Genomic DNA, 20,950 nt, shown 5'->3' with positions numbered 1-20,950 from the left:
TCATTTAGCCTGGAACTTCTGTGTGCATTACGAAGTTCAAATTGGTTTTAAAGATAATGCTTTCCGTGATAAAAAAAAAAAAAAAAAACCCTGACGATGAATATATTTCTGATTAAATCCCCATTCTTCCTGTACAATAGAAATTAACTACAGAAAAAGGAAATAAAGCTAATGTAAAAAAAATAACCACTCTTAAACACTGACACGTTAATGAGGAACTGACACTATATAAAAATCAGATTTTAGGATTTGAAGGAAAATAATCTAGAAATTATCTATTCAGCCTACGACCAGTAAACTGGACTAAACTGGATACAGAGAATATAAGTGACGAGCACAAGGACATGCCACCACCCATGAGGAAAGCCAGTCTCAGACCCAGGTCTTCTCATGCCACTGCCACCTTGCGAGTCACCAGGTCTCGGATGTCAAGCAGAAACAGAAATGGAAGGCGAGAAAACCACATTCCTCCTTGCGTACTGCCCACTGGAACATCCACCCCTGCACCACAGTTTTTTCTTTACAAAATTAGGTTTTAGACATTTTTCTTTATGGATGTAATAGCTGAGATATAGCAAGAGGTCACCATTTTACTTGATAAAAATGTTTAATATAGATGTTTCATTTTCTTCAAAATTGGTAATATGGCTTAACTTGTAAAAAATGTCCACTCTGGGGTTTTCATCATATTTAAAAATTACTAAAAAACATCCCACACCACCCAATGATAATATTTTTAAAAATAAACACCTCCTCCCCGCCGGCCCCTTCGTAGGAAACAGTCTAAAAAGCCCACCGAGGCAGGAGCTAGTCAATCAGCCGCCAGCTCCCGAAGCTCCCAGGAGAGTGCCCACCCCCCGTACTTACTTCTCAGGCTCCCCATGCTGGGCGCAGGGTGAGTCCGGGGAGGCAGGGTGCTGTGGTAGGGCGGCGTGGTGCTGAACAGAATGTCATTGGGCAGGGCCTGGTCAAGTATGGAACTCCGGGAACTGCCAAAGGAAGAGCCCCTCCTATTGCTGCAGATGCTCTCATCAGAGAGGGTGCGGTACAGTGACCGTCGCGGAGACAGGTTCCCATAGAACGAAAACTAGAGGTTTAAACAGGGGGGATGGAGAAAACAGACATGAGAGAGCTGAAAGCGTGGACTTTACCTGACTAAATCCGGGGGCTCACATGCCACCGTGAGAGCTTTTCTGAGCATCCCCTAGGCAGGCACAGAGGGTTAGCTCAGGAGCGCGAAGCCTGGCACGTGGGCAGCCAGGCAAATGCACCAGGGCTTTGCAGTTACCGGATTTGAGTGTTTTCCTCCTCTGACATTCTGTGAAACATGATCGTGAATTAGACGTGTACAGCTTTATTAATTCTGAAATGTTAAATGGAACCTCCATAACCTCACAGCAGTGACAGCTCCTGGAAATCTATAAGGTTCTCATTTCGAGCAAGGGTTATTCAAAACCACACATAGTGCTGGCTTGATTTTAATTTGAAATGACTACATTTTAATATTAGGCAATTTTTGTAGCTATCAACTGCATGTGAAGTTCAATTTAATCTAAATAATAATAAAACTAATTGAGAATACTGTAGCTTTCTAGGCCATACAAACACGTTCAAGAAAAATGGTATCAGTACAGGAAAATCTTACTGTCCACTTAAAAGTATCAGTCACAAAAGCCTATTACAATTGTTGAAAATTGAGTTAGAGTAATCAATCATAACCAGATTTAAAGGAACCATTAAAATTATAGTGTGTTAAATTGAAGATAGGGTAAGGGAAACTCTTACTAAAGAAACAAGGAGTCAAATATTCAAGAAAAATTAAGTCCAATATGAATCTCTAACTACTACTTCTGCATACTGAACCACACTCCTTTTACACAAACAAGAGTAAAAGCCAGAATGTTCACATCAAACAAATATAGAAATGGCTATTTACATTTGTGAATGCAGCAAGAAGGCTAAAAATATTTCTATTGTACGTGTTCCTTCCATTCTGTCGAGTCTGTCCAACTGATGAATGGTGAGTGGAATGTGTGCGGACTACAGAGTTAAATTTACACTATCAAAAGAAGGTGATTTGTCTTAGAAGAAAAAAAGAAACATGTCAAGGAGAAGTTCATTCCTATTAAAAGAAAAGCTATTTGCACTTTTTGTTCAATAGTCTGCGCCCAGCTTATACAGTTACCATATCATGATTTGATACAAGTTAACAAGAAAAGACTCATTATGATTGAGTTCTTCTGGGATTCCGTCTTCACACACGACCAGCAGGTTCTTCAGAACGTGATTACAGGCACATTAGATTAAAGCGGCTTTGAGGTAGTATCTAATTAGAGTGTTATTCTAAGAACACAATTAGGTTAATTGCAGTATTGTTTTATTAGAGGGAAGACAGAAGCAAAAAGCCTTCCTGTTTACCCCGATCACAGTCAATATGGCACTGCCCGATTTTTTTCTTTTCATTTGGACAAGAGGGCGTGCTGGATTGGAAAGCAGAAGATCTAGATTTCATTTCTGACTCTGCCACCAAATATTTATACGAACTTCACATTTCACCATTTGGGGCCTCTAAAGTTACTTGTAAAGAGAGGAGATGGGGCTAAATTACCTGTAAGTCCCTTTTCATACTTTCCATTATTTAACAAAGCGGTTTAAGAGACTGTAATAATAATGAAATTAAAACTACTAAGAATGACAAGTAATCTAACCTTATACCACGCACATCAAAGCCCAGTGTGAATGAAGGTATGCCCCTCGGCCTGAAGTTGGCTCATAAGATTGATGCGTGGCCTTCCCTTGTGATCACTGCAGAGGTTTATACGGCAAGATGCAAGTACCACTCATTTTATAATGCCTGGCAGGCAGTATACTATCTAACTCCAGCCCATTTCTGGAACAGGATTACATCTAAGGACAGCTTGGAGCAGAGAGTAGAGTTCTGGAGCAAAAGGCAGGTAGTGTGAATTTTAACAGCTACTGTTTCTGATCACCCTTTATGTCCAGGTGCTGTGTGAGGCTCCACCCATGTTATTTCTTATCTTTGCTATAACTCTGTGGTACACTTAATATTATCTCCTTGTTTCAGAGGAGGACACTAGGCCAAGAGGTCAAGTCACTTGCACAAAGTCATGCAGCTGATCATTGCTGGAGCTGGGACCTGAGGCCAGGCCTGCCTGATTCTAGCTCTCTCTATCCATGCTGGAAAGTTGCCCTTCCTCACCCCTCCTGGGCTCGTTCTGCTTACTGACAGAATAAACACTGCAAACGGCCAGCCACATACAGAGCGGTCGGCAGGGTCACAAGAGAGAATGCATGCAGGAGAGCTCTGGAAACCTTTAGTCTCTTTAGACTTCTCTCGAGTGTTTCTGGGAACTTCAAAGCCCCACGAAAGTCACTAACCTTTCTTCTCCCCTCCTCTACCAAGGGGCTGTCAGGGAGCATCAATTTCAGAAAGTCTTCTTTTGACAGAACGTGTTGAGCTTCTGAAACAGCATCTCCCACCACAGTCTGATGCTGAGTGGCCGTGGCCATGAGATCCATTTCACCGTACAGCCTGTTGAAACGAATCAGAAGGAAAATTAAGAGGAGCAGTCAGCCTGTTTGTAAAGTGTCTGCAGCCTTAAGAGCGAAAATCCAGTGACCTCGCCCACGTACACACGATTCTTATTATTCAGTTAGTTCGCTGCTGCTGCATTTGCTCCAGATCCCCACGTCGTTTTACATCTGTGAAATGAGCTCAATCGCAAAGTTGGATTTCTGAATAATTCAGAAACAAAATCAGATCCCCAAAGTCCTGGATGAGAAAAAATATAGCCAACTTTTAATATATGGCTGTGCTTTTCTTTTCCCAATCTATGTGTAAGAAAACACAGTTTCAATGATTTGTCAGAGATTATGAAATGTCCTTTGAAGGAACTCTTGTGTTTCTCTGAAACCTGAGAGCCTTTTTCTCGCGGCTGGACATCCACACCCCTCATCTCACCCAGGCAATGCAGAGGCACCCAGGGGAGCCTGAAGTTTAAGAGTAATCAATTCAGGCGTGGGCCAAGCACGTTTTATTATCAGCAATTTCACAAAGCTGTTTGGATAAAGAAAGCAGCTGTCTTCCTTAATTGTCAGTAAATGAAAATGTCTTTATGGACAACAAAAGACTGTCTAGCTGAATTACTGTGTTCAGCTCTTCGCCAGGGAGAAAACTGGGGAGCCATTTGTAAAAGGTGTGCTCTGGAAATGCCATCTGAGCAAAGGAACATTCCGGAAGACAGTGAACAATCGGCGGCCGTGTGGTCAATGGAAGAGAAAGGCTTATGCCACGTGACCTGAAGTGTAACATCCTAGGAACCCACGGCCCAGGGCAGCAGGCAACGGAGGGCAACCTGTATGTCACTGTCACGCGCCACTGGGATGACTCTATTTCAAAAGCAAGGCTATCTTGTCACAGTGTGACAGCTCACTGGGAAATTATCAGAATAAACTCACAGAGACATGCTCAAAATTAACTATGATAGATTTGGAATCTCTAGGGCTCCTGCTTTGCTTCTGACACAGGTCAGGTTTCCCTGCACTTCTCACTTCTTGAAGCACCAGCAAGACTGAGAACGTGAGCCAACAGTGGCTGGGAAGAGGAGCTTTCCAAAACGTTTAAAACACAACTGAAGATTTGCTTGGCTTGTGGGATGGCATGACGTGAAAACGGGGGAAGAATCTAAGACCCTGGGGGGCTTTTGCACAAATGCCACATGGAGAAAACAACAATGGACATTTTACAAGAAAGCACCCAAGAAGCGCCAACTTGTGACCCTGAGGCTTGGAGCTGGGGGTGCTCCAGAGCTCCAGGCTCCCTTTGCTTTGGGAGAGATGTAGGGGAAAAAAGTCCAGGTCTCATGAATAACTGCTTGGATAAAAATCTAATGCCTATAATTACTACTAAAACGTGCTATTCCAGTTTCCCTAGGTTTTTGAATAAAAACCACTAGCCTTTCTGCTAAATTAGTTTTATTAAAACTGCCATATGATGTATCAATAAATATGCTGTGGGGGTCTACTTGTGCCAGTCACTAGGAGAGCAGGACCTGGTGCTCCTGGAGGACCCTGCTCTGGGGTGTGGGTGTGCGTGTGTGTAGGGGCAGGGATGAACAAGTGAGTGGGAAGTCACATTGCTGGGAGAGAGGTGCAGCGAAGGGCCCAGCTTGGGAGGGGGCTGGCCTCAGAAACTTGGCTCAGAAACTCAGGAAGGGCATTTAGGCAGAGGGAACCACATGAACGGAAGCACAGAGGCCAGAGACAGAACTGCTCAACTGAGAAAGTGAAAGTAGAGCTACCAGGAAGTGCAGGGTTAGGGGGATGGAGATGGGCATGCAAGTAAGTGCAGGACAAATGAGGAAGGATTGCACATGCTGTGCTGAGCTGTTACCCTGAAGATACTAGAGTTTAGAAAGATCACAGATAGAGAAGAAAACAAGCTTTGAATATAAGAAAAAAAAATTCTGGGTACGATGTGGACCACGGCTGGATGAGGTGGGGTGGGGACGGAGAGCAGGCGGAGTGGCATACAGCAGCCGGGCTGAGAGGCTGAGGACCCAGGACGGCAGCTGAGGCCACAGACACAGAGGGAGGTGATCACAGTAAAGGGAGGACCAGTGAGACCTGGGGACGGCAATGTGACAGGTCAGGTAGGAGACAGGAACAGAGCCTGTTTCTGACTTGGTGACAGGAACACAGGTAAATAGAGAATACGGAAGGAAGATCAGACCTCAGGAGGACAAATCAAGAAAGACACAGCTAAAGACGGGCATTGTTCTCTTACAATATAATTGATACCAATGTAATATATGAAATAACATATCTGGGAACTGCTATGGAGTACTGCAATTAGTAATTTCTATGCTGTTTCTCCTCCCTCAGACTGGGTATTCCTGAAAACGGGCCTAGGACTGACTTGGCTCTGTATCTCTAATGCCCAGGATAGTTTCTCCCATGGGTAAACAGCACAGTGCTGACCACTACTGAGGGATGTATCTAGACTCCCCACTATTTCTGGAACAGTGAGCCGAAGGGCTTCCCGGAGGGTGTGAACCACTGAGGAGAGAAACAGACCAAAGCTGCAGGACACCCAAGGCACACAGTCCACTCACTACATAAAACGAACGAGCAACTCGTTAGCTGCATTTTAGAACATAAGATGGTATTATTAACAAAAATAATCAATGACGGTTCTGCAAAGTGATTTTAAAGAATAACCAGCAGTTTCAGAGTTATGTGAAACTTCTAGAGGGCACAAGTGATTTCAAATTTTGTGTACAATGAGACACTAGTATTCTCTAATTCTCAGTGGTACAAACACTGTACTTGGCTGATCTTTTTCTATGTGTAACTTTCAGTGATTTGGTAAAAACACTGTTGTGACAAAATTTCAAATATGGTTGGTGCAGCCTGTATGACTGCCATTGGTATGTATTCATCATTTCCACATTAAATAGAGTGCTTTCTTGTTTTAGATGCACTTGACTTAGCTAGGCAAGGCCTGGGGTGCCCGTCACACCTGACAGGATGGGCACGGCTCACCATGGAGAGACCTGGCCAAGGCCTGGGTTTCGAATCCCAGCCCTGACCTCATGTGATGAGGGAATAATTGCTCTCCCACCCAGAGAGGCAAACCCCTTTCTCACAATATTCCTCATGTTGCCTCTCTTTTACTGAGAGTCGGTGTCATCAAGCCAATGTGTCCAAATGCGCAAACTCTGGGGGCTCCTGAGTGAAAAATGTCTACATGGGCTCCTTTCCCTCTTCCCGACTCTTCGAGAGAGTCCTTCACCGAAACAGAGTGCTGACACCGAGGTGCAAATGCTTCTACAAAGATTTCACAGAACCTAAATGATGAGGCACACAGAAGACTATGAGAATTACCGACATCATCATTACAACATTTGCATTCATGATAAAAAAAAAGTGTAGTTACCATAAAATTCCCTTCTAAATAACTTGTATGTAATCATTGACATGATGGGGTTTTTTTTAACAAAAAAGATTCCACGTTCAATTGTAGCAGCAAAATGATTTTTAATTTAGAAGGAATATCAATGCTAGCCGTACTTAAGAAGTGGGATTATTTTCTAAGGGAAAAAAGTGATGCTAGTTCATTGATCAAACTTAAGGTCTAGGAGAGCTCCCTGAAAGTCACTGCAGCCGCGAGCTCTCCCACGGGACGATGCTACCAACGCATGCAGACGCAGCACATCACCAGGACATCATCACTTACTGCACGAGACTTTTTTTAAGGCTGTCCTTTAAAAAATAAGCAAACCAACAGCTAAAGAGCTCTGACCAGACTTGCTCTGCATTCCTGAAATGTGATTTCTTTACTTGTCTCTTCAAAGAGCTAGCACTATAGCTTTCACACGTGTTAAAAATTGGGTTATCAGTACTTTTTCTCTTTTCCTTTTTCTAACAGATACAAAACATCCCTCCCTTGCTGCCCCCATAAAACCTAACAACTGAAAGAGAATCAAAATCATGGTAAAATTAGGTCAAATGTTTTTTCTTTTATGATGTCACTTACACAGCAACTTTAAGAAACACACATGGAACTGTGGGAACTCAAATTGTCCTTGAACTTGTTTCTTTACAGACCCTCTACTCACACCATCACTAGCACATTATTATGATTTTTCTATTGCAGGCAGCTTTTGGAACATAAGAACAAAGAGCAGAGTTTTTTAAAATTTTATATGCAAAAATCAAGGAAAGAGAAGCCTTTTAAAGAGAAATTTAAATGCCAAGATGTAAAGAGTTTTACAAAGATGTTTCCAGATTATTCTTTTTTAGAAAATACATTTCTGCTGGAGGAAAAAGACATTTGCTTAGTCAATGCCCAAAACGCGTAAGTCGCCCAGAGAAGAAGCGCCAGCCTCCTTACCCCTGACATTCAGTTCCTTCGGACTCCTCAGGTGGTGGGCTGCCTTCTGATTTCTTCCAGCCGATGATGTATTTGTTCACTGCCCCTTGTCTGTGGTAGGGCTTGGACATGGACCCTGGGACCTGCTGACCACTGCTGTGAGACACGATATAGACTTTGGACGTATCCAGAGAGCCGGAATTTTTGGAACAGTGAGCCGAAGGGCTTCCTGAGTGGTGTGAACCACTGAAGAGAGAAATAGACGAAAGCTGTCATACAATCGGATTTCCGCAGTGCTGGCATATTGCCAAACCCTGAGCCACCCAGCTTTACTCCTGTCCTTCTCTGTGGGCAAAATTGGGCAAAGTGAGCCCGTTAGAATGCACCTTGTCAGAAGGTCTCACTTTCCATAGGCTAAGGATGCTTACATGCAAGCTGTAGGCCTGGGGCCGGAAGGATGTTAAAAATACGGTAGGGGAAATCTAAGAGAAGAATGGGCAACATACTGAAACTGATGCTTCAAAGGAGAGAATGCTCAAAGAGTGAATAAACATAAGAGAAGGTGCTCAACTTCAGCGCTCACCAGGGAAACGGCAATGCAAACATAACAGAGTTATCACAACCCACTCACCAGACCGGCAAAAATGGGAATGCCTGATACTAAGTGCCCACCGTTGGCCAGAACTGGAGCAATGGGCAACCTCCTACTGCTGGTGGGAGTGAAAAGTGTGTAAAACAGTTTGGAAAGTGGTCCAGGCACTATCTGCAGAGATGTGCACCTGCCGAGCGTATGACCCAGCAATTCTGCTCCTCAGCTGACATACCCTGGATAAACCACTGCACATGGGATAACAGTGTTGACAGGAGCACTGATCTGAACAGCTCCCCAACGGTGGCAACCTGAATCATCATTAGTGGAATGGATGGTCAATTAATAAACACGAAACAATACACAGAATACACCATGAATGAAGGAACCGAGGCTGCAGGCAAAAGCTTGGGTCAATCTCGCAAACATAATGGAGAAAAAGAGGCAAGTCACAAAGAATATGTTGAGCATGATTCTCTTTTTTAAGAAAGTTCATCAACAGGCAAAACTGAACAATACATTGTTCAGGAACATAAATGTCAGTAGCAAAGCTATAAAGAAAAGTGACGGGATAGCTATCACGAGGGCCAGCCAGGTTAGTGGTTACCACAGGAGAGAAGAGAAGGGAGGTGATTGGGTAGGACGCGGGGATCCTCAGACACAGCACGGCTAATTCGTTAACCTGGTGTAGTTACACGGATGTTCTGATTGTCATGTGATACGACAGCAACAAAATAATATTTAAAGAACAGAATCCCTAACAACAACAAAAATTTTTTTAAGTCAGTGGTTAATTTAAGGCCAGAAGGACTCCCGTACCGACTGTATGACCACAGCCAGAAAGACAAAAGCCTAAAGATCTTTTTTAATTCGGGAAGATCAACAATATAATGTTTTATGAAAAATGAATAAAATAGAGATCAGGGATTACTGTACTAATATGAAAAAGCAGCAGTCCCGGCTATTGAGAAAGTTTACAACAGGGTTCCTTGGCAAGCTCCCTGGTACGATGAAATAACATCTTACTCTGAAACCTGTGATTAGCACCTACCTTTACTGAGAAACCTACGTATAAAGTGAGCATAAAATGAAGGAAGTAAACAAAAAAGTCTAAAGTTAAGAATGATATTAAAGTGGATATTAAAATGATAGAGGTTCAACAGAAAATAAGGAAACAAAATAAATGAACCCATTTTGGGATCTTCACATGTTGGAGACTGTGGTATCTGAGAAATTAAAAAACAAAACTAAACAAATACATCGAACACCTCACTAGGAAGTGACTTGGTTGCTGGTGGTAAGTCTGTGCTCCTCCGTGTGACCGGAGGCTCCCTCAGTGTGGACTCTAAGTTGTGAGCTCTAGTGGATGAGGTTTTACTGCCTTCCCACGTCCAAAGCTACCCAAGGAATAAGCCAGGAATAACCAGGCACAGAGAAAGGGAGCTAATGAACTCTTTCCGTGCACTGGGGTGCACGCCAGTTAGAAAACTCTTAACACAAAAACTCCACGTCTAGGCAATGGGTTCTGGAGGCCGGTGTATTTTCCCCTAAGCTACTTATTTTGGAAAACTTCAGAGCTACAGAAAAGGTATAAAAATAGTAGAATAATATGCATAGCCTCTTTAGGTTCATTAATTGTTACTATCTTGCTACTTCGGCATTATTCCTCTCTGAACCATTTGAGAATCAGTTGCAAACTTTATGACATCATACTATATTTCAGTATACATTTCCTAAGAATAAGGATATTCTCCCTCATAGTGACAATGTAATTACCACAATCAGGAAATCAGGCGATTAATGCAATACTATTATCTAACATACAGTCCATATTCTAATTTCTCAATGGTCCCAATAATGCTTATGACTTTAGTTTCCCCATTCAGAGCCCAATCAAGGATTGTGCATTGCTTTTAGCTACCATGGGCATTGTGCATTTTAAAGTCTTTGATTATCCTTAAGATTTTCTTTTTTTGCTGGTAAAGATCCACCCTGAGCTAACATTTGTTACCAATCCTCCTCTCTTTCGTCTTTCTTCCCAAGGCCCCAGGACATAGTTGCATATTCTAGTTGTTAACTCCTTTTAGTTCTCCTATGTGAGCTGCTGCCACAGCATGGCTATTGACAGACGAGTGGTATGGCTCTGCACCGAACTTTAACCACTAGGCCATCAGGGCTGGCTCCCCGAGATATTTTATAATGCCTAGGGCACCCAAAGTCTGCTGTAATTAATATGCTGCATATTAATTACACATAAGCTACTCACATTGCTCCCCTGGAACTACCAAACTGAACACTTTTTGAGAATGTGTCATGAATAATGATAGCACAGTCACAAACCCCATGTGGTTTTCCATTTGTTTTATAAAAGATATTTTTCTAATTTTAGACTTGCTTAAAAATGTTTTTTACCCCAATAGCAAAATATTTTAAAGTTAAACTCTAAGAACAAATTCACTGAATCCATTTGATAAGCAATATGGTAAAACTCTGTGTTTAGCATCAGTAACGTCACTATAAAAGTTTTCTCGGAAGCTGGTAAACATCCTAGAATGCTGGCGATAAGCTTTTCAAGAATCCTTTCCTTCTAGACCACAGTTCTTATTTTAGAGTTTCACTACAAAGCTCCAATCATTTGTACTAGGAGAAGGGTAGGATGACATGAATAATGGCCAACAACAGATAATCTCAGGAGCCATTTACAGAAGAATCCAGAACACAGATTGTATTTTTTTCAGTTGATTTATTTCACTTTGCAAAATCTTGGTTAGGCTAATATGAATACTGCTTTGCATTCTGAGCTCTTATCGAAGTGCCCTGACCTTGCAGGAAGGAAAAATGAGCGTGCTGAATTAAGAACTGAGCAGCAGGAGAAAGAAGGCTAGATATATGCTTGTCCTGCTTAAAGGATCATCCCTGCTCACGCCCCTCCAGCCACCTCCAGTCTTCTCCTTGCACCGTCTTAGCTTGTCTTAAAGAGGTTTAAGTCTTCCTTTCCCCCTCCTCAATACAATCCTGGAATTGCACCATATACACAGTCCTGTACTTGCTTTATTCCTGGATGGCTGTTGGGAAAGAAGTGTGTGTGTGTTGGGGCTGGTAGCGGTTTTGCTTGTGGGAAACCAGTAACAGAGTCTGAAGAGTATGCCATCTATCAATCTGGGCTCCTGAAGCTAGGAACTGGGAATGGTTGACCCCATGTGCCTTCTACTTCTCTAAGCTGTCCAGTTACTAGTTTATTAACTCAATCAATAAGCATTTATCAAGCACTCTTCTTATAGTTCCTTCCTTCATTCAACAAACATTTGAATGCCTACCATGTGCAAGGAACTGTACCTAAGCACTATGGATAGAAAGTGGACAAGACAGGCCAGGTCCCTTTCAGCCTGGAAATGCACACATTCCATGAAGGGAAGCCAGCAATAAGCCACATTCTTGTGGGGGGAGATACACAAACACAAATGATTTTAGATGGGGGTGAGTTCTAAGAAGAAATTAAAACACGGGATGAGGACACAGAGTGTGTGGGGGTGGGTGTGACTTTAGCCAAGGTGGTCAGCACTGACGTCAGCTCCTAAAAGAGTTTATTTTGCTCTTCTGCTACTTGGGCTACAATCAGTTACACCTAGACCTTTGGGTGGTGGGCCTCAGCTACGAGGTGACCGCATGCCAGCTTGAACTGAATCACAAGAGGCCGGTCTGAGGCTGAGGAGCCATCATCACAGATACGCTGGCTGGTCTGGGCCCTGGCATCTCAGTGTCTGCACAATCTACCTGATAGGTTGGTCCCTCATCTCATAAGCACAGTTCCTTTTACCTCAACACACAGACACTTTAAATATAAAATAGGAATATATTTAATACTTAAAAATATTTAAATATCTAAAAACTTAAGTTCAAAAATTTTTAAATCTTGTTTTCTTTAGCCCTCCTGCACAGGTCAAGGGACAGACAGGAAGAAGCATTCAAAAGATTTAATTTAATGAATTTCATACTGAGCAACATAAGGTGAAATGCAGCTTCAAAGTCACCACCAACAAAAAATAGCAAGAAAAAGACAGCCATGTGGTAAAGGACTCCACTCACTCAACACACACCATTTCCACAACAGCTGTGCACACACTCAATTTGAAGTGGTAAAAAAAAGTAAAATCAATCAGAAATTCAACCTAGCACTTCTATATACTTTCTAACAGTCTAAATTAAATTAATGAATGGTTAAGGTATTCAAGAAAATCTACTTCAAATCCCTGTAAATATCTCACCTCTGTTTATAAATGACTGCACTGTGAAAGCAGTTCCCACAGAAACGTTCCTTCTTAGTAACATAAAACTCTATTTGTGACGCCAACTACATTTGTCCAACAGGGATCATGAAATCAGCTTTTTTACAAATCTTTTAAACTGTGGACGTTAGAAGGTTATAAAATAGCAGGATGGTTTTTATAGTATGGCCAATTTTCAACTATCCCTGAAATTAAGGTAGGAATAATTCAGGTAACCAAAGTCACTGATAATACTTAAAGATTACAGGCATACCCTGGAGATACTGTGGGTTTGGTTCCAGACCACTGCAATAAAGCGAATATTGCAATAAAGCGAGTCACGCAAATTTTTTGGTTTCCCAGTGCATATAAAAGTTATGTTTATACTATACTGTAGTCTATTATTAAGTGTGCAATAGCATTATGTCTAAAACAACCAATGTACATACCTTAATTAAAAAACACTTTGTTACTAAAAACTACTAACCATCATCTGAGCCTTTAGGGAGTTGTAATCTTTTTGCTGGTGGAGGGTCTTGTGAAAAAACGCAATATCTGCAAAGTGCAATAAAGCGAGGTGCAATAAAACGAGGTATGCCTGTATTTTAGGTGTTAATCACTAAACATATTTTAAGTCAAATTATTAAAGAGAATTGGTAAAAAATAGTAGGAACATCTATTTTGAAAATAATCTCCATATCCAAGGCTCCTTTGGCCCCAGTGGAAGAAAAGTATGTGTGGACACTTAGGATTTCCCAGTCTGGCATCTGCTCCCTCTTCTCCTGGTAAAACAATACCTTGATTTTCTTCTGGGGAAACTGCCTGGTGGCACTGACCCCAGGCCCCAGTGGAGGGCCCTGCCTGCCTTAGGCAATGGTACCCCCCTAATCACAATGATTAAAGCCAAGGAGACATGAGGACATATTTTGGGGCTGGGGGAGGAACATCTGCAGAAACTAGGGGAGAGCCACACTTCCTTCCTGTGGCTAGAGGGGCATGAGCACCGGGGGCCTGAAGGTGACACTGCCATTTTCAACAAAGAGGGGACACGGTCTTGGGTGATATCATTTGAGCTGCTGGGTCAAGAAGAACCTTAATAGTTCTGGACTTTTGATTACATGAGCCAAAATACTGTCTTTGCTGTGTGAATATCAAATCACATCAATAATGAGAGTAATGATGCCACTGATAACGTTTTTGCCTTGATCAAGAGGAGAGAGCCGAAATGACCTGCACGGCTGCTTTGAGTAGGTGAGCATAGCTGCTCTTGTTTCCGCCCACTGGCTTAATATTGGTTGTCAATCACGGCTACAAGCCGAGATTCTGTGAAGTCCCTATGTCTTAGTGGGGGGCTGTGTGAGGAAGGGGGGCAGGTCCGAGGGGAGGGGGCCCTTGGCTTGTGTGAAAGGGGAGAGGTGAGGAGCACAGAAGGCCTGTCACTGTGAATTCTACAGACCTGCCTTACGCTCCATCATCTGGAGAAATGCTCCCACCATGGCCCGAGGTATCTGGGAGGATGTTCCCATTATGAGTTCATCTGACTCTGTCCTCAGCATTTGGAAGAGTTCTGGGGAAAAGTCAGACAGTAACTAAGAGCTGAATTAGGAAGGCCCTGGAGATGAAGGAAAATGACAGTGGTAGTTGGTGTGCAGTAGTTAAATTCTGTGCACAGCCAAACCTGAATAAACCTATTTCTTTGCCTAGTCTCTGAAGGCAGGAATCACAAATGATGAGTTTTAAAACCATTGTACAGACAAGTGTCAAACAGGAGTTGAAAACTACTTGTAACTATATATTAAACATCTATACTTAGAATATAATTCCTTTAAATTTAGCTCGTCTTTATTAAAAAAAAATTGAACCGCCAATCTGAACACACCTTCACTGTTATACAGACGACCCAAGGTCTCCCCCCTCTTGTAAGGAGACCTTGGGAACAGAGAAGAAGCGAGCATGAGCCTTGATCTCAGGGAACTCCGCCCAGACAATGCAGAAGCTGTCCCTAATTACCGCTCACTATGACCTGAGGACTGTCTAGCTTGCCACTGCTTCCCCTAAAGATTTGAGAACAGACTGAATTGGGAGAGATAGATAGGTGGTCTGACTAGAGCAATTAATATCTGTGTAGTTTTCTCTCAAATTTAAAGAGAAAGGAAAATAAAATCACAAACATGTGACTTATGAACGTGCAAATTTCACAACTAGACTGGAAACAAGCATTTCATCTAAGTCAGACAGTCTGGCAAACAGGTGACCACCTATCTCACGTGCATACCATTTCTATTTCAGGCCCCTGCCCCCAACCCAGCAGGCGACAGCGCCCAGGGTGCCCAGGTGGCATAAGCAGGTGCTGGTCAGCAGTGCAGGGAGGCACTTACCTGGAATGAGAAGAGATTTCGCTGAGGTCACCCATGCTGCCGTCAGCAGCACTGCCGGCAGAGATGGCGGGCGCATAGCTGTGGACCGCGTACATCTTCGCCTGCTCGTCATCAGGCCCTGAGATGTCGGCAGAGTCAGCCCACTGTTCCGCCCGACTGTGGAGCATGGACCTACTGCCCGCCAGGTGCACGGGGCCGAGGACTGTGGTAGGCATGCACGGGGTCGTGTCAATGCCGCTGTCAGTGGAGGCCCCTTTGATGTAGGTCAACCCCAGCAATTCTGGGTCCATCAGGTCCCCGGACCCAAAGTGTTTGTCGTCACTGTTGCTGGAGGTGTTGCTGGAGAGTGTGTTGCTGCTGGAGTGACTGGAGCAACTTTTATCTCCAATCTTGGGAAGAAAGAGAAACAGAAAGGCTTCAAAGGAATCCTATACTTGGCTTCTCTATGAAGACGTTTCTTCTCACCCAGCCTCACAAAGTTACACAGCAGATGCTCACACCTGAACCCTTTCTCCTCACTCTTCAATGTGAGGCAGAGATAGAATTTACTTTTAAAAAATATCCTGGTTTTAGGCAAAAGTTCCTGATTCATAATTCCTGCCATAAGTCATCTTAAATGGGTATCTTTTCAAGTCTTTGTTCAATTATTTGTGCTCGAAACACAAAAGTATTGCCACAGTGTCGCTAACCAGAAAATAATCAACAAAGGCTACATAAACTGGGAAAGCACATGGAAAATTAATAAAAGGAGGAAAGCAGCCTTTTATCAAGAAACTTCTTCTATGACAAATTACAGTGCCAGCCCTGGGTTTGGGGCAGAAGACCCAGGTTTGAATCACAGTGGTAGGACTTTGGCCAGTCACTTAGCCCCTCTCTGTGTTTATAATACTGAGCTCAGATGATTAATGTGTGGACCCAATGAGATAACAGATGCAGAAGCGCTCTGCAGCCGCAAAGCACAAGGGAAGACTAAGCCATCCCTCCGAGAGAGCCCAAGTCAGAGTGTGCCCAGGTGCTAACAAGACGGGGCTCTCCTAGAGTCCACAGGAGTGCTTTGGGGTCCCCGCAAGACAAAGAGCAAAGAGAACAGAATAATGTCCCCGTCTGACTGATGTGCTCATACAGACACGGCCCCTCTTCCTAGCCCGGGAAAACTAACAGGACCCACAGCAGCAGCAAAGGGCTGTGGCACCATGAGAACAAGTCACACCTTCATCTATTTTAAAGTGCTTTGGGCTTTTCCTCTTTCATTCCATCCTATCAGATCCTTAGGCTAATCCCTTTGACCTTTTTATCACACGTTGAGTTGATATTCTCAAATCTACTCCCACCACTGCCCCCCCCCCACCCCGCCCCCCGCATCCCTTCGCTGAAACCGCTGTTAGCAGTTTGGAAAGGTGGAATCAGGTGGATACTCTAAGGCCAACTCAAGACAAGGTCCAGACACAGCTAAGAGAAGGAATGTACATGTAACTCGCCAACGACACTTGAAGGAAGAGGAGAGAAACAACTCAAGTCAGGAACTTGCAAAATTTCTTTACCTGCAAATTTTCAAAGTTACGCTACTTTAAAATGTTGGTTTTATTCGGCAGCAACCAACAATTGATGTTTTCACGTTTAACTGAATGTCTTGTTTCACGGAGCCAGTCGCCCATAAGGCTCACTTCTAGGGTTTTTGCAGAGAGTGAACAAAACGACATGTGCAAATAACCAAAGAACATGGTGCCGGGCGGGCGGACATTGGAACAGCACATGCATGTTCGCTGCTGCTGCTCTGACGATGAGTCATTGGTAACTGTACATACGAGTGGCCGGCGATGGGCAGAGTGACCATCGCTGACCACACAGACCACTTCCCAGCTTCCGCTTCTGTGTTACGCCCACAAGTGGATAAATGGTTAACAGATTAAAAATAGGAACATGACTCAGTAACTATCAAGCTGGATATGGAGGATCAGAAGGCTAAGGATACAATCTTGGTTTTGCCAGTAATTTGCTGTGTGACCTTTCTTTGAGGTTCTTTATAAATCAAACAGGAAAAAAAACCCTTAACTTTTTATTTACTTATTTTTTTTTACCTCACCTCTAACAGACCTGTGAGGTAAATGAGGTACCAGTGAAAATCCCTGGCAACAATACTAATAAGTGATGTGTGCTGAGATGCATCAGAATGGCTGAATGAGCGGCTGGTTTACGAACAAGGACTTACATGAGAAAGCTTATTGGGGGAATCTTTGCAGCTTCCATCTTTCTGCAAGGCTCGCTCTTTATAGGAACTCAGGACTTTGGAAGGTGGGCCATGCCATTTGGTTTCTGTCATATAAAGAGAGAAGAGTTGAATATCTAATTTCTAGTGTTGACAAAAGAGCACAGAAATACAGGAGCCCAACAAATGGTTTGGTAAAAATGAACAGGATTGTGGTTCTAGAACTTTCTAGTCTTACCAATGGAATGCGGTAAGAGTAGACAGAACAACCACTATGAAGTTAATGCTCCATTTCCACAGGTATCACAACCACAACCAACCACGGTCCCTATGTCATCGGGAGACTTGGCCCACCACCTCAGCATATTGTAGATGGTGCTCACCAAACACGCATGTTGAAGAAACAAATAAATACAGAAGTGATGGGAGAAGAGGGGGAGCAGGAGGGAAGGAGCAAGGAGGAAGGTCAAGTCTACCGGCAGAGTTGCTTATTACCTGGGTGTCTGCTCCCTTCCATGGTGTCCTCCCGCTCCCGGGCTCCTTCACATTCCAAAGGGCCTGAGCCCTGGTGCTCGAGCAGTAGGGGAGACTGGCACCTGCAAAGAACACAGAGCTGAGCCCTGGCCTGTTCGCCAGGGCATGCCACCAGCATGTCCCAGCGTGTCCTCTCTGTGTGCTGGCTCCTAAATGGGCAATCGAAGGGACACCCCTAATCAGAAGTTGCTTCTGGCAAATGGAAATGCAGTATCTCTTGGCCCAATGCTGCCAGAGAAGCTTCAAGCCTCTGGAACTGGAGCTCTAGTTTCACCACTGGGTCAATAAAGGCATTTGGATGACGGCCACTTACAGACAGAGGAGGGCCGCTGACGCCAGGAGGGTAAAGACCGTCCAGGGTGAGATAAGTGGTCCGTGACAAGCTAAGGAGACCTCACCGCTTCCGTTTTGTTTTATGTGTCTAGAATCCATGACACTGACACGTCTTTATATCAAACTTTTTAAGGAAAAGAAAAGAAGACTGACTGGCTCTAGACGACATCTAGGTGGACTTTATTTTACGAGAACCAAAAGTATGACAATATAATCTCACAAAAGAAATAAATCACAGGATACTTATTCATATTACAAAGTGATCCTTTCTTACAGAACCCCAGTTACAGATCCTGGTTTGCAGAAAAAGCCAGGAATGGTTTTTCCGTTGATACAAAAAACTCCCCTTTACTTTTAAAATGCCACTCAATTAAGAAAAGTTTCATTATATACAACTTTTAAGAACTCCATCCATTATCTAAGGTAAGGACCACAGGTATCCCAAACTCCAAACCGCAAATATCTACTTCTACGCCCAAACTGGAAGGAAAGAGGATTCCAGGAAGAGCATTTCCCTCCGTCCACGTGACAGCAGTAACAGAAAGCTGCTCTTTTCCGGCTGAAATGCTGAAAAACAGCAGAGGCAGGACGTGGCTGCAACGCAGGGGAACACTGCTGGCGGGAGCAGCCCCACCTGCCGCCTCCTGGGGAGAACATGACTGCATCAGCTTTGGTCTCTTCCTCCCCAAAGGATGTGAACGTTTTCCCTGAGTTATTTTATCAGTCGATTCACCGTCTCGGTGCTCCCAGTTGTCCCCGGGCTCCACCTGACCCCCGGCTCCTGGACACCCCGCACACACTCACTACACGGGACGGTCCTCGGCCCAGACTGTGAGGCCACCTTCTGCTGTTCTCCAACAGGAGGCAGAAAAAGCAGTGCCAAACGCTAACCCTGCCTTCAATGATTCTGCGCTGTGTTTTGGAGAAAAAGCACTTTCAAGAGAGGCTGTGAATTGATTCCTCATCGGCTATTTAAGTGAGGGAGAAACTCCCAAGGCTCATCGCCCATAGAGTCCCCAAATCCTTAATTTTCACATATTCTGAAAGACTTTCCTTACAAAAAAGAAAAAATAGACAAGCTCAGAATTTAGACAAATAAGCACTACCTCCAGAGAAATGATGAGCTTTCTGGCCAGGGCAAGAGACTTATTAAAAGCCTGTCCAGCCTTTATATATCCCCCAAAAGGCCTTGTGTACGGCAGGCGCACACTCAATGCTTCTGAATGAGTCACGGCAACAAGTCCCTCCCAGGGGCCAGCAGTAAGGCAAAAATGAGCGATACCCATCGTATCCCACTGGCGGTCTCCAGGGTCCGCTGCCTCCGGGTCCGGGGTCACTGGAGGATGACTGGTTGCTGGGTGAACTTCTGAAATGTTGACTAGAGTCATTAACAGGGCACTGAGGTATCTGCGGAGTGTCAACATCTTGACCTGGCCTGTTTCGTTTTACAAGTGAATTCATTTTTACAATGACAAAGAAAATGAAGAAATACACATTGCAATGTGAAACAGCATAAATCGTGGACAAATAAACTAAGAATTGGTGATGCTATGAGACATAGGTGGTTATGGTTGGTAATTTATCGTAGAAACAGATGTGGCAGGAACAAGACTACCACCTAAAGATTTAAAGCACAAATAATGATTCCAGTGTAATACGGAAGAAGAGGAACAGAACCCCCAAGAATACAGAATTATAAAAACGTTACCAATACTTGTTCTATGAAACTTAATGCAAGTCCCATTTTGGTTCTATATTTAAAACCTATGCAGAGAGAAACTCTAAATTTGGCAAAACCATTTATTTTCACACATCTATTGAATGCAATCCGATTTATTTCAGACACACAAAAATGAGTAAATTCTCATGAGAACTCACTTGATGAAGACGTGCTTGCTACGTTTCCATTTTGCCACCAGAACCCTGTTTTTCCCCCTACAATTTACTAAATTTTACTTTATTAAGGGAGGCTCTGCAGACGCTTCCTGAGGTCACCCCATTCACCTGGGCTTCCTACATGCATTTCTTTGAATATGAGGAGTTCATAAACTCAGCAGACTATTGAGTAAGGAAACCCAGAGTCAAGATGATTTAACGTCAACTTAAAGTTAACACCATTCCTGCATTCACTCTGGAAAGAAAAACTGGAGAAAGCAGAGGAAGACCACATGTTTTGATCTTATTAACTAATTATTAATACTTATATAGGCTTACTACGTGCCAGGAATGGTTCTAAGATGTTTACATATACTGATTGATTCAATCCTCATAAGGCCCCAAAGAGGTCTCTATTATTACTAAGTTTATTTCTTAGATGAGGGAATTGGAGGCTGGGAGAGGACGAGTGACAGGCTCCAGGAAATACTACATCAGTGAGCAGCGGGTGCAGCATCCATGCCGACAACTCGCTATGAGGCCAGCGGAGCCTGACAAGCCGTTCTGGGGAAACTCATGGTGCCTCCACGGCCCATAAGTTACGTGAAAGCTAAAACAAAAGGGTGGAATGAATAACACCACTAACAAAAATTTACTGTTGTGTTCACTTAGAACTACCTAGGTGAATTATGCATCCCCAAATTCTCACCAGCTTCTGATGCCATTGAATTTAACTTTTAAACAAGTGCATTCTCTCACTGAAAAATTAATTTTAAACTCAACTCACTTTGCTTAAAATGAGAGAGAAAAGCAAAGAAATGCTAATGACCTCAGGACCTCTTAAAATACCATGTGCATCAGGGTGACGGGATTTAA

General features: G+C 43.4%; 1 protein-coding gene across 9 annotated transcripts in view; it reads right to left on the bottom strand.

The window, feature by feature from the left end:
* Nucleotides 1–20,950, bottom strand: part of SIPA1L2 (signal induced proliferation associated 1 like 2) — a 212,098-nt gene that overhangs the window by 23,475 nt on the left and 167,673 nt on the right. For 5 of the 9 annotated variants that reach the window (XM_070264665.1, XM_023647516.2, XM_023647538.2 and 2 more), the window contains exons 12-18: nt 19,482–19,634; nt 17,828–17,928; nt 17,336–17,439; nt 15,127–15,515; nt 7,916–8,140; nt 3,400–3,553; nt 868–1,087 (exon numbers count right to left, since the gene is read on the bottom strand). In XM_070264665.1, coding sequence (XP_070120766.1) covers nt 868–1,087; nt 3,400–3,553; nt 7,916–8,140; nt 15,127–15,515; nt 17,336–17,439; nt 17,828–17,928; nt 19,482–19,634 — 1,346 coding nt within the window. The remainder of the gene's footprint in view (nt 1–867; nt 1,088–3,399; nt 3,554–7,915; nt 8,141–15,126; nt 15,516–17,335; nt 17,440–17,827; nt 17,929–19,481; nt 19,635–20,950) is intronic. The other 4 variants (XM_023647544.2, XM_023647547.2, XM_070264691.1 and 1 more) reach the window with 1 other exon arrangement.

Source organism: Equus caballus, chromosome 1 (assembly GCF_041296265.1).
Source record: "Equus caballus isolate H_3958 breed thoroughbred chromosome 1, TB-T2T, whole genome shotgun sequence".
NCBI lineage: Eukaryota > Metazoa > Chordata > Mammalia > Perissodactyla > Equidae > Equus > Equus caballus.
The sequence above is the reverse complement of the archived record's forward strand: the minus strand, read 5'-3'. Positions and strand labels throughout refer to the sequence as shown.